The 14327-nt window shown below is 32.5% G+C and overlaps 3 protein-coding genes across 3 annotated transcripts in view; all 3 read right to left on the bottom strand.

Moving 5' to 3' along the window:
- LOC111717107 (keratin-associated protein 10-8-like) overlaps positions 1 to 3537 on the bottom strand; it is a 6698-nt gene extending 3161 nt beyond the window's left edge. The window contains exon 1 of the mRNA XM_023492617.1: positions 3527 to 3537. Within this exon, the coding sequence (XP_023348385.1) occupies positions 3527 to 3537 (11 nt within the window). The remainder of the gene's footprint in view (positions 1 to 3526) is intronic.
- On the bottom strand, positions 2793 to 7508 carry LOC111717105 (uncharacterized serine-rich protein C215.13-like). The gene is made up of 4 exons (XM_023492615.1): positions 7501 to 7508; positions 7212 to 7298; positions 5744 to 6893; positions 2793 to 5099 (listed from the first exon to the last, which is right to left on the bottom strand). Exons 1-4 carry the CDS (start codon positions 7506 to 7508, stop codon positions 4710 to 4712), a joined length of 1635 nt encoding a protein of 544 aa, XP_023348383.1. The 3' UTR covers positions 2793 to 4709.
- On the bottom strand, positions 7212 to 14035 carry LOC111717106 (protein pop-1; the record flags this gene model as incomplete). The annotated part of the gene is given in 6 exon segments (XM_023492616.1): positions 7212 to 7298; positions 8341 to 8403; positions 11121 to 11339; positions 12551 to 12620; positions 13417 to 13456; positions 13955 to 14035. Coding segments are annotated over 5 exon segments (438 nt in total). The 3' UTR covers positions 7212 to 7298; positions 8341 to 8351.
- Positions 14036 to 14327: the final 292 nt, after the last annotated feature.

Genomic DNA, 14327 nt, shown 5'->3' with positions numbered 1-14327 from the left:
AATCATAATTGATAGTTTTTATGATTTCATTATTATTTTATCCCCCACGGTTGGTTATTTCGTTGAACAGGAGATTAAACGATAAATTACTACTTAACCGGGAGTTTTCATGAGGATAATTAAATTGAGGGGAAAACCACTTAGCCTTGGGCCTCCTCGACCTTTTTGGGGTTCTAAACCTCCCTCGCTACGCTCGTGAGGTTTAGAACCCCAAAAAGGTCTTGGAGGCCCTCGGCTAAGTGGTTTTCCCCTCAATTTAATTATCCTCCCTTAATCTCCCGGTTAAGTAGTAATTAATAGTTATAAAAAAACTGTGTTTAAAGGTTTTCAATTTTGTAAAAAAATTTAAATTCTTGAAAATCCGCAAATTTTTTTTTTAAATCTGCAAAATTTTCGTCTTCTTTGCTTTTAAATGTAAACAAAAAGAACATGTTCACAATTTAAATAGAATATGGGCGCGAAGCGCCCTAAAAGCCTAGTGTCATAAATTGTCAATAACCTTTTAAAATTCGGTGATGGTGATAGACCAAACCTCTGTAGACGAAAAAAAATAGATGTTAGTTCCACATTTTATTAAAATATATCTCGGTCTATGTTGACCCTCGTCAGTTCTTAAGGATGTATTTTAGGAGTTTGCATTTCAGGAGTTTGTTCTTCGGGAGATTGTATTTCAGGTGGATGTGTTTTAGGAGGTTGTATTTCAGGAGTTAGTAGGAGTTTGTTTTTTAGGAATATGCATTTCAGGAGTTTGTATTGCAGGACCTTGAGTTTCAGGAGTTCGTATATTAGAAGTCTGTATTTCAGGAGTTTGTATTTCAGGAGTTTGTATTTCAGGAGTTTGTATTTCAGGAGATTGTATTTCAGGAGTTTGTATTTCAGGAGTTTGTATTTCAGGAGATTCTATTTCAGGAGTTTGTATTTCAGGAGTTTGTAATTAAGGAGTTTGTATTTCAGGAGTTTGTATTTCAGGAGTTTGTATTTCAGGAGTTTGTATTTCAGGAGTTTGTATTTCAGGAGTTTATATTTCAGGAGTTTGTATTTCATGAGTTTGTATTTCAGGAGTTTGTATTTCAGGAGTTTGTATTTCGGGAGTTTTTATTTTTTGAGTATGTATTTCATAAGTTTGTATTTCAGGAGTTTGTACTTAAGGAGTTTGTATTTCAGGAGTTTGCATTTCAGGAGTTTGTAATTAAGGAGTTTGTATTTCAGGAGTTTTTCATGAGTTTGCATTTTAGGAGTTTGCATTTCAGATGTTTGTATTTTAGGAGTTTGTATTTCATGAGTTTGTATTTCAGGATTTGTCCGTCGATTTTTCTTCGTCTATATCAACGGCATCTAGTGGGGGAAATTGGAAACGTAGTTTGATATATCTTTGAACATATATAGAGAGCAGCACTGTGCTTGCAACAATAATGTCTATTCAATTTTAAACCTCTGTTTAAACTGTAGTTTGAAATTCTATAGAAAATATCGAATTTTTTTTTATTTTGATCTGTATTTCGATATCCAGGATGAATTAGAGAAGCTAATCTAAGAATTTGGAAATTCTCGAAAATAATTTTTTTTTTAATTTTACATGGGGAGGGGGCTATGTGGACTGAGCAGTAGCACCACTTCCTTCCTGGAAAAAATGAAAACTTAGGGAGTGATCCACGCCCCTTGAATGTTTGAAAAGAAAAAGTCCCCAGGACAAATACTGCATTTAAAAAAACTATATATAGGCAAGACTATCATCTGTCCTTTAAACCTTGATCTTGTCTTGTTCAATGTTTACTTAAAAATTGTTTAATTCTGACAATTTCTGTCAAAGCTTCTGTAAAATAAATCCGCAAGTAATTTTTTTAAGAAAACTAAAAATTAATTTTTTTATTTTTTTTATTTGAAAACTACAAGAGTTCAGGATTGGTCAGAGGAGTCAGAGCACACTTCAAACTTAAAACAGAATACTTTTAAATTATTATTATTTCATCTTTTTAAAATGTTAACCGTTTTACAAGATTTGAAAATTTCTCATTATCACTCCAGTTTAAACAATTGACAAAGTTTGTTTAGTTGAGTGGTATTTTTATACTGAATGTGTAACCCATCTTTTAAAATCCTCACCCCTGAACCCCCCTCCATTAAACTGGGGCCCCTGAACCCTTAGATAGATAGATAGATAGATAGATAGATAGATAGATAGATAGATAGATAGATAGATATATAGATATATAGATAGATAGATAGATAGATAGATAGTTAGAATATCAGAAAAGAAGAAAGAAAAACAAAATATCAGAAAAGTAGAAATAAAAACAGAATATCAGAAAATAAGAAAGAAAGTTAGAATATCAGAAAAGAAGAAAAAAAGTTAGAATATCAGAAAAATAGAAAGAAGGTTAGAATATTAGAAAAGAAGAAAGAAAGTTAGAATATGAGAAAAGTAAAAATAAAGTTAGAATATCAGAAAAGAAGAAAAAAAGTTAAAATATCAGAAAGGTAGAAAGAAGGTTAAAATATTAGAAAAGAAGAAAGAATGTTAGAATATCAGAAAAGTAGAAAAAAGTTAGAATATCAGAAAAGAAGAAAGAAAGTTAGAATATCAGAAAAGTAGAAAGAAAGTTAGAATATTTTTGAGAAATCAAGTCATGACTTTTCTCTAAACATTTTTTCTTAATAAACTGACTTATTTTTAAAGGGATTTTTTTACAGACTTTTAAAAAATCATTCTTTTCGTCAGATGGATTATTAGACATTAGGAATTACAGAGTATGCCCCAAGTTACTAAATTAAATTGAGAAAATACTAATGAATAATTTGTAAACAACAACAATCTATATTTAAACAAGAACAATAATAGCAGCAGCAGTGCAGTCCAGTACATGATTAGAACAGCACATATTAATACGGTACAAGGTTTAAATATGTAATATATTTTAACAAATCTAGAATAGTACAAATAATTAGATGCAAAATGTTGCTATATTTTTTATTCTTTTTTTCACCCCCCCCCCTTTCTTACAAAACCTCAGCTTATTATTAATTGATAGCAAATTCGAGAATCTGGACCAATTTGGCTTGCTAAACATCTCGTGCAACTTTGTGTATGTTTTTTATGTCAAATTGGTCCGAAGTGTACTCAAGTGCACTAGGGCATGGGTTTATTTTGTACTTTTTGCTTACATTAGTATCCCAGTATAATGTACATGCATTGCAGGTAACTAAAAAGTATTTTTTTTTTCTAATTTATTTGAAAAATTTAAAACTTTTTCTCATTTAGTTTTTCTAATTTGGACATTTGCTGCTGTTGCATACGGCTGTACAGTTTACACTATATGCTGCTGGGAGAAATAAAAAAATAATAAATAAAAATAAGAAAATAAATAAAATGAATTTTTAATTCAGCTATATCATTATACGAATCCGGACTAAATAACAGTTTTTACTATCAGGTCTTAAAATGTCTCTTGTCTATCCTTTCTAAATTTTGTCAATGCTGTCTTTTTAAACAGATATTTGCCTAAAGCTTTTTTGTCGGACAATATACCTGTCTCTCATTTTTGTCTATTATGCATCTTGTGCTTTAATAAAAACTGCCTAATATTGTCTTGTCTGTTATACATATTGTCCATTAATAAATTTTGTCTAATATTGTCTTGTCTAATATTTTCTTGTCTATTATACATCTTGTCCATTAATAAATTCGTCTAATATTGTCTTGTCTATTGTACATCTTGTCCATTAATAAATTCGTCTAATATTGTCTTGTCTATTATACATCTTGTCCATTAATAAATTCGTCTAATAATGTCTTGTCTATTATACATATTGTCCATTAATAGATTCTGTCTAATATTGTCTTGTCTATAATACATCTTGTCCATTAATAGATTCTTTCTAATATTGCCTTGTCTATTATATATCTTGTCCATTCAGAAATGCTGTCTAATATTGTCTTGTCTATTATACATCTTGTCCATTAATAGATTCTGTCTAATATTGTCTTGTCTATTATATAACTTTTCGATTAAGAAATAATGTATAATATTGTCTTGTCTATTATACATATTGTCCTAAAAAGATATCTTTTCTAATATTTGTAATGTCTATTTTACATCTTGTCCATTTAGAAATACTGTCTAATATTGTCTTGTCGTGTCATACATCTTGTCCATTAAGAAATACTGTATATTATTAATAAAAGTTTTTATACTGTCAATAATCATTATTCAATGTCTTTCAGTCTACTTGTTATTTGTCATTTAGTTTGTCTGTCTGTATGTTTATCTGTCTGTATGTTGTCTGTCTTCAGCTTAATTAAACAATAGCAACCCTACCTACCCCTTGCTTCCCGCCCTATCGGATTTCAAAGGGTTTCAATTTTAATTTATCTCATAAAATCCCCCAAATATCAGGGAAATCATAAAACAAGAAAGTAAAACCTGGTATTAAACCGAGAAACGTATTTAAAAACTAAAAATCACATAAAAATGTATAAAACAGGGCTGGGAACAATTGTTCGGCACCTTTTTAAAAAAGGTTTAAAAATATGGTTGAGCGCAATTAAATTTATTTTACATTGAAATTCTAATTGTAAGACGGGAATATTTACAGGAAAACAACCTTATAGCTGTGCAAGAAGTGAAATCTTAATATATCTTTATTTTTCGGAGGCGCGAAATTTTTTTTGAGCGCACGTAATTTCAAACTAATTTTAAATATAAAATATATCACCAGCTGTTTAGGTTGGGACTAGAAGCGATCAGTTGCGCCACAGATAATGGATGATTTTTGTTGGTTGGATCCGAACCAATTTTCATAATATTATCCGGATTCGGAATGTCGGATGGTAGATCACCGGTTCGTGGTTCTATTTTATCACATAAAAAATCTGATTCCGAAACCAAATGGTTGCAGGATTTTGACTTGAGTCTGTTTCCCTCATTTTCAACATGGCCGCCACCATTAGCCGTTTTAGCGGATTTTTTCAAATTTTGGCGGGAAATCTGTGGAAGATGGCGGCCACCAGTCTCGAGGGAGGTTGTGTGTTGGCGGGGGGCTGATGGAGGCTGGAGTGTGTGTACATTGTGATGGTTGGATGGATTCTGGTTTAAAATATCCTACAGAGTATTTTCCCTTTCGACACTTCAAAGAAAAGTTAGTCAACTCAAAGAAAACATGGAGGCACTGCAGCTACCTTACCCCTCCCCCCGTACACTATCAAATCAAGGAAAAATCCCCCTTCCCCCTCCATACACATAAATTGGCAATCACAAAAGAAATTAGGGACCCTATTTTGAAGATTATAAAATCCCTACATCGGCATCAATATTGTCTTTTTTCCTGCCTAAATGAGTTTCCAATGAATTTCCGTGAAGAAGGAGATGGAAGCAGCAGTCAAGCATTTTTAAATTGTAATTCTAGAAACTTCTCTTTGTATTTGCAGTATATCTGCACTGTATCTATCTATCTAGCTATCTATATAATATATTCACTCTATCTATCTATCTATCTATCTATCTATCTATCTATCTATCCATTTAGTGATTGACCAATGAATTCATAAGGAAAGAATATTATTGTGCGTGTTTTAAAGAGACACCCTGTAATTGTATGGATCCGGAATAAGAACATTCTTCTTAGAATCTATCTGTCAGTCCCTGCATTAAACTATCACTATTTGACAGATAGATAGATAGATAGATATTATAGATAGATATTAATCAAAAAGCTAGAACTTGAAATAAGTGTCGAGAGGAATGACCTGAAAGAGTGTTGAAGACTGTACTGATGATCCTGAAGAAGAAGTGCTTGTGCAGATGGACGAAGAGATCTTTTTGTGGAATGAAAGAAGATTCTGATCAAGGAAAGTGAAGCTTGTTGGAAACCTGATGCTTGGGTGACATGTAATTGACTTTTTAGCAGTGGCATCTTCCCCATTTAAATATATATGGGGATTTAGCAAAGAAGTCTCATTGGTTTCACCTGAATCAATGGAACTCCTAGTAGTTGCAGATCTGAATCTATTAAATGCTGATGCTTTTGAAATCAATTCAGGAATCAAAGGATTCAATTCTTCAGCATGGTTAACTCTAAAGACTGATTCTTGATCAAATAGATTTAGGGTTGAATTAGGTTGGCCATTGATTGACATGGTAGAGGATCTGTTTACGGTTGGAGCAGCCATGGTACTTGGTGCAAGCTTTCTGAGTTGCTCTGCAGATAGACCTAAGCCCGGAATCTGTTCCAAAGTCGATTGAGTGGTGGTGGTAGGAGATTCACTTATGCTTGGAGAAACATTCGGACTTGACACAAGCTTCCTTATATGTTCCAAAGAGCATAAATGCAGTTGACCAGAAGTGGAAGAGGATCCATGTATGCTTGGAGCAGCAGTAATACTAGGTGCAAGATTTCTTAGCTGCTCTGAGCATAGACCTAAGCCCGGAATCTGTTCCGAAGCGTACAAAGTCGATTGACCAGTAATTGTAGAAGATCCATACATGCTTGGAGGAACATTTACAGTGCTTGGTGTAATCTGCCTTAGCTGTTCTGAAGATAGACCTAAGCCTGAGATCTGTTCTGAAGCGTACAAAGGCGGTTGACCAGTGGTGGTAGAAGATCCAGATATGCTTGGAGGAACATTAGGGCTCCGCACAAGCTTCCTTGCTTGCTCTGAAGACGGACCTATTCCCGGAATCTGCTCTGAAGAGCATAGAGGCGGTTGTCTGAAGTTAAGAAAAGAATTTATAAACGGATTATGGAAAATTCCAAGGAATGGAAAGGGGAGTTGTGGTATATGAGGATACAAGCTGGGTATAATGGATGTTCCAGTAGGCTGGATTGATGAACATAATGAACGAGAAGCAGGCAGTGATGATGTTGTTGTTGACCGTTGACAAGGAGGTGATCCAGAACTGAGAAAAAAATCCAAAACTTATATTTAAAATTTTTTTAATGTACTGCAGAGATGCAAGCTTGTCCCAAAAAATATGATTTGATCTTTGATAGCTCTCTAAGGACAAAGTGTGCATAGAAAATAGTCGAGGACATGCATGGAAAGCTTATAAGTTGTTTAACTGTATGATACAAATTTTGTCACAGACTTTAAGTTGTTTCTCAACTGTCATGTTAAATGGCACACCCTGTATCTTGTTGTTGGTGTTAAAAGAAACAAATACCTCATTTAAGACATTTTTTTTACATTTTTTTGCGATAATGAATTTTGAACTTTCCTTGTGGAAGAATCACATCCTTCTGTTTCACTTGAATCCTCCCAACCCTCCAGACCTCCTCCAGCAAACACACATTTTTTCTTTCTCCTGACAAATTAAAGAATTTTATAAATTTCAAGTGACCCTCCATACAAGGGTGGCAATGATCGATTATCAATGTTACCCTTAAAGTATGAATTAGATATTCATGTTTTTGTTTATTCAAAATTGTTCATTTGTGGTTTCTCTACAAAATGACTTGCGCATTTCTTGCTTACAAGAAACAATGGAGTGCAAACACAACGTTAACTTCCACATTTTGGGTAAAGGTTCAAGGGTAACAATGTAAATCGAGCATTGTTATCTTTGCTTGAAGGGTCACTTTAAACTACGCAAACAGTCCCTTTAAAGAGGCGATCACGTTTTAATACATTTTTTTCATGTTAACGATTTTTGGTTTAAACTTTTTTCAAAAGTAATATTTGAAAAGTTAGATACTTAAATAAACAATTTTGCAATTTGTAAATAAACATAGAAGGTATGTTAGGTAAGATGGGGGTATAATGATAATAATCTTTTAATAATATATTCCACTTTTACTGAAATTAATTTCATGATACGAATTAAAGCAGAGATTAGATCAGAAGCAGCCAAGGTGCATTTTAATATTTTAGTTTCCCATTCACCGTTCATATTAATATTAATATTATTATTAATATTAATAGCATGCATTAAAATTAATTCGATTTAAAACTAGTTCTTACTTATTTTTAAATTTAAAGATTCAAAATAACTGAACTGGTCTAAAGCACGAGATAATGGTAACATTATATTGTCATTTAATTCTGTGGTATAACACAATATAAGAGTTCACATACTGTACTGTATTGTACTATGGTATATTGTACTGCAGTGTATTGTACTGTACTGTATTGTACTGCACTGTACTGTACTGTACTGTACTGTACTGTACTGTACTGTACTGCTGTACTGTACTGTTCTGTACTGTACTGTACTGTACTGTACTGTACTGTACTGTACTGTACGACAAATGTAGAGAACGTTTTGTGTGTCAGACCATTTTTAAAGAATTAACAATTTGCGTAATGTTTGTTTCCCGAAAACAAAAACAAAAAGACATTCTACTCACGTCTATTGATGTTAGAGGCAAATGTACTTTGGAGATTGTCCTGTAGGATCACTACTCAAACCACTGCAATCCAAATTAGTTCGAAAAACTGTCGCTAGATGGATCTTAACTAAACATTTGTTGAATCGTGTTTGGCTGGGAAAAATCCCTTTGGTCAAATGATAAAGTTATTCTATTTGATTTTTCTATGTATTTGGAAGGAAGTAAAGCTTGATCAGAACCAAAAATTATCAAATTTCAGAGGTTAACTTTTTGAATATATTTCAACCTTTTCAAAATTTGTGAACATCCTCTTTACTGTTTAAGATTATCGGAATATCAAACTATTTTATTTTGTTTTCTGAGAAATGAAATTAAAAATATTGAATATTTTCTATTTTCAACTTTGCTTCTCCAAGTCTATTATTAAAACAAGGACTGTAGAAATGAATTGCATTTTTTAAGATTTTAATATTTTGTGAAAAAGAAACTGGAGATTGGCGACATGGGATTCTACTAGATATGACAACTCAGAAACTTGTAATTACAGGGACTAAACTTGTATGACAACTCAGAAACTTGTAATTACAGGGACTAAAGGGGCTGTAATTGTAATTTCAAGTGACCCTCCATACAAGGGTGGCAATGANAAACTTGTATATTACAGGGACTAAACTTGTATGTTACAGGGACTAAACTTGTATGTTACAGGGACTATACTGTATATTACAGGGACTAAACTGTATATTAAAGGGACTAAACTTGTATATTACATGGACTAAACTTGTATGTTACAGGGACTAAACTATATATTACAGGGACTAAACTGTATATTACAGGGACTAAACTGTATATTACAGGGACTAAACTGTATATTACAGGGACTAAACTTGTATTTTACAGGGACTAAACTTGTATATTACAGGGACTAAACTTGTATATTACAGGGACTATACTGTATATTACAGGGACTAAACTTGTATTTTACAGGGACTAAACTTGTACATTTTAGGGACTAAAGGGGCTGTAATTGTAATTTCAAGTGACCCTCCATTTATAGAGTGACATGTTAGATTCACAACAGTTCCCGTAAAAACTTTCTTATGTTTTCTCTGATAAGAATTAAACACTTTAAAGAAAAACATCATTATCTTCCACATTATTGATCAGATTAAGGTTTAAAGGGTTCCGTTGTGAATTGTGCATGCCGCTTGTTGAATGGAGGGTTACTGAAAATAACGACGAACAGTCCCTTTCCCGTCATGACATTTGGAGGAAAATGTACGCTAGATTCTGACGTGTGTTTTTTGCTTAGTCAACTACACTGATCTTTTTATTATTTAGTACGTGGAAAAGGGATATGAAAATAAACTAACATTTTGGGGGGGGAGGGGTGGATTTATTCATGGTCTAAATTTGGGTTATAAAAAGAATTGTAACTTTTTCTTCACCTTAATTGTACATGATAAAATGTTAAATGAAGACAACTTCTCATAATTATTCAGTGCTCCCCAGAATAAAATGGTAAGTATTGACTACTTTTCAAAATATACACTACAGTGCTTCCCAAAATAAAATAATAATCATTGAAAACTTCTCAAAAATATACAGTGCTCCCCAAAATAAAATAATGAGCGTTGAAAACTTCTCATAAATATACAGTGCTCCTCAAAATAATTTGGTAAGCATAGACGACTTCTCTTAAATATTCAGTGCTCCCCAAAGTAATTAGAAAAACGAAATTCTCTCATATGAGTTGACATATTTTCCAAGATTAAATAAAAATTGTAAAAACAGAAAATAATTTTGTCGAACACAAGAACTGAGTTGACACTTTCGACGCAAGAATACAGTTGTACTGACAGTGAACAAACTCTACGTTACTATCTATTGTACTAGAATCTATTAAATTTCAACAAAATAACTTGAATAATTATAATCAAATGCCTAAAATCTCTAAACCTCGAACGACAGTTTAAATATTTCCCTATTCTTGATGTGATTAATTGTGAATTCATGCGTTTAGATTTTTAATAAGCTTGAAAATGTACTACCCATCACCTATGTATACTATTATTCTATTGTGGTTATGGTGCAGATTATCTTTGCATTAGATACTTAATTAGCTAAAATTAAAGTATTTTTTGCCACTATATGGCAAAAGTTCCCAGTTATTAATAAATTTGATCAAATACCACTAAGATTTAAAAGTGCTTGAAAAATTTGGTAATGTTGATAATTTTGTAAAATTTTGATCAAACTTTCAAATTTCCCAAAATCATTATCCACCATTCTTGCCTTTTTCACAATTTTGGTTTTGGTTATTTGATTTTGAAATGGCTTTGATATCTTTTTTCAAGAAGACTAACTCAGGAGATTGATAACAATCTCACGACAGCCATTTTTAAAGGCTGTAGACATAATTCTAAGTGAATTCCTCCATTATAGACGGATTTGTTCAATTCAGAGAACCGTTTGAAATCTTTGCTTTAGGATCTAAAAATTGATTATTTTAAATTGAGGTTTCTCTGTTAAAGTGACTTGCGAATTAATACAGTAGAAACAGTTAGAAACTTGTCAGAATTTAACACATTTAAAAATATAAAATAACAATATTGATTCAAAAATTTTTTAATGATACCGTTTTAAATCCGGCATATACTACTTTATAAATGGAGTGTCACTTATAATCATGTCTACTATACTGTCGCCACTTTAAAAGATTTATTTGTAAGACATTTCCAAATCAAAATGATAAAAAACGATCCAACTAGAACCTTCTATCCTAGATTGCAGTTTCCCTGAGATCAGCTGATTCATGGCCGCCTGAGCAGCTGGAGCCAAGACCCGTACCGATCAAGCTGCAGCTCATCTGACTGTAGTTCCGTAAGTCCAGCAGCGGCTCAGAGATAGAGACTAGATTGTGAGGAGGGGACTGAGTGATGTCCCCCATGTTCCCATGACCTGACATGCTAAACATCGGCATGTTGTCGTCGACACCGTCAATGGCCTCCTCAGGCCTGTGCAGAATAGTGCATGAGAGCAGAGAGTTTCAGAGAGTTTATAGCATGATAATAATTTCCAAAGAGAGTCGGGTTATTAGTTGAGGTATAAAATTGATATTTACTGATTGAAATAAAGCTGCTCATCATATTAGCATAGGTGCGTGGTAATATTACATCATCCGTAACACGGGCAGCCGTAATACATTTGCATTTCCGAGCCGGGTCAACCTTTCCGGTCCCAGTTTGTACTGTATCGTCCGGGCATTGGGTAAATAAAAAACACTCAATAGAACTAGCTGGTGCAACAAGGTTGACGCGGTCAGACTTTAGGTTGAATTTACTTTACTAGAAGGTCAGGGGTGCGCGGTAATGCCATAGTATTGTTTTTAAAAAGGTGTACTGCAATGTGTAAAACCAAGTATTGTTATGTTTTGTTTATAATCTTCCTAGAAACTGCAGTACACCTTATAAAACACACAAATATAAAAGTTCCTGGTTGTGCACTATTTAGTACAACAGAACATATATTTGCACATCACACTCATTACACTGCAAAGTGCTGGTTCGAATGCACTGGCTCTCATGGCAAGAGTTCTATGATGAGCAGATTTATTCAGAATAAAATTAGTTTTAATATTGCCACCATCAAATTAAAGATAAATATTGTGTAGGGGAAAAAATCCTTTAATTTAGATAGTTTATATTTTTATCAGAAATATTTCAAAAATGACTCCTTTGAAAATTACCATGCATTAACAAATCTGTGAGCTCATTTTCTAAGTGCTGTGCTGATTTTTTCAGATTTTCTAGAGATATAACCATGCTTTTAAATTAAAAAAACTAGAGTTTTTAAATAAGTTTTTAAAATTCCACTAAATCATACAGTTGTAGTCACGACAGTAACAATAATAACAAGAATGATATGAATTATTAAGATTTAAATTTTAAAGTTTTGCTGGTAATTTAAACATTAAAATTGGACTTTTCTGTAATAAGTTGCAGAAAGGGAAAAAAGCTTAAACAATATGACTGTGATACATGTGTTTAAACATTAATAAAGATGATTCTTACGCTCAGAATTTATTTTAAAAGTTTAAATTCTACCACACTAGCACCAGTTTTCGTTGTTCCAATCTCTTTGTTTCAAATAGAAATATTTAAATAGCGATTTAATGCTTTGCTTTCCAACCTAGTTGGTTCTACTTGTGCACAATTAAAAAACTTACTTGCATGGCTTACACCATAACTCATTCTGATCCAAACCATATCGGGCCCGGCATTTTTTCATAGGAATTCCTAAAATATATAAATATATAAATATGTAAAGCATATTTAAGTATAATTTAAAAAGGCGATCTTCTGTCGTTCTTCGGATGTTCTTAATTCATTTAAAGTTTACTAATTACACATTTATTTTTTTTCTTGCAAAATTTGATTTTCAACATTTTTTAATTGAACTTTTTTGTTCGTCCATAAATTTTATGTAAATGCAAAAACATATCTCTGTACATCTTTGACCAGTATATGTACAAGGGGGGGTAACAAAAAGATAATATTTATCTCCCTTCCTTAATTGTTTTAAAGGTTTATTCTCGTAAAAATTGAGTTTTTAACATTATAAATTCAAATTCTTTATAAAAACACTTCGATACAAAAATTGAAGGGGAGGGGGGGGGGGGGGGGGGTTGACAAATTCTAGAATAAATCTGATAGCAAAGATTAGATAATCTATTGCAGAGAGGAATAAATATAAATATTTATTATGAAGAATATTGATATTAATGGACCAATGAAACTTGAAACCGCCATTACATTTATTCTAGAACATTCAAACATTTTGCGGCATTACCAGATTTAAAGATGGGACAAGATTTTTATTCTGTTCTCAAGGAAGAAAATGAGAAATAAGTGTCAAATCAATTAATATTAATTTGAACAAAAAAAACATTTCGTTATTCATATTACCCTGTTCTTGATAAGTCAAAACTTTCTTCGGACATCAATTTCGAACACAAAAGTAATTTTTTTTCTAACATAGCAAAATAAGGGAAATTATTAAAAAGTGCAAAAAATGCCTAATTATCCCTGTTACCTGAATTGTCCGCGATTTTATCCCGCTTTCGTTTCTTTTTCTGTGCAAATATTTTCAGTGTAAAGACTATCAATTTTGCAATGAAAATAAAGAAAACTGAATTGTATAAATAAACCGGAACTGTTTCTAATCTAAACAGGAAGTACAGGCCAAACAGGCCTAAGTTAAAGGGATCAGAGACGGAATTTCAAGGGACCCTCCATACTCGATTCACAACGGTACCCATTTTACAACTTTGTCTATTCGGCTGGATTGACGAGGTATTCGGCTGGATTGACGAGGTATTCGGCTGGATTGACGAGGTATCCCAGTGTTTTAAAGGAACAATTGGATCTTATAGAAGATATCTTATCTTTCATTAAAAATGCGAAAACAAAATCATCAACTTAAATGAATGCAAGAATTTATCCATATATTCATCTATTTATTTATTGATTTATTTATTCATCTATTCATCTATTCATCCATCTATTTATCTATTCATCCATCTATTCATCTATTCATCTATTCATAAATTGTTTACGCAGTCAATATTTGCCGGTTCCTTGCTCTGCGCATAGTTGTCCCGAGCTGACCAGCCGGGGTACATCTGCATATGAAGCTGACGCTCTTTACGCGCCTAATAATAATATTTAATAATAATAATAATGATAATAATAATAATAATATTCTACCGGGCACGGGTCCTTAGAATTATGAATTAAATCTCCAACTTGAGATTTTCAATCTCTAACTCTAAAAGAGACCGCCATATGCAGGCTTCAAGCTACTGGCAACAGGGGGAAATTATTTTTTTTATTAAAAAAAATTTATATTTTTTCATAAATTTAATTTCATTTTATCTCAAAAGTTAGTTCTTTATGTAGTTTGTATTTACCCTTGCCTCCTGCAGTTCTACACTATTCGCGGAT

The sequence above is a fragment of the Eurytemora carolleeae genome, unplaced genomic scaffold (assembly GCF_000591075.1).
Source record: "Eurytemora carolleeae unplaced genomic scaffold, Eaff_2.0 scaffold1927, whole genome shotgun sequence".
In the NCBI taxonomy this organism is placed as follows: domain Eukaryota; kingdom Metazoa; phylum Arthropoda; class Copepoda; order Calanoida; family Temoridae; genus Eurytemora; species Eurytemora carolleeae.
This window is presented reverse-complemented; position numbering and strand designations above follow the sequence as displayed.

What these genes read in the sequence shown, in the direction of transcription:
- LOC111717105 (XM_023492615.1), bottom strand. An exon ending in GGATGTGATTCTTCCACAAG is followed by an intron (nt 6,894 to 7,211) that starts GAAAGTTCAAAA and finishes TTTTTTTCTCAG; the next exon opens with TTCTGGATCACCTCCTTGTC. An exon ending in AGTCTTCAACACTCTTTCAG is followed by an intron (nt 5,100 to 5,743) that starts GTCATTCCTCTC and finishes AATACTCTGTAG; the next exon opens with GATATTTTAAACCAGAATCC.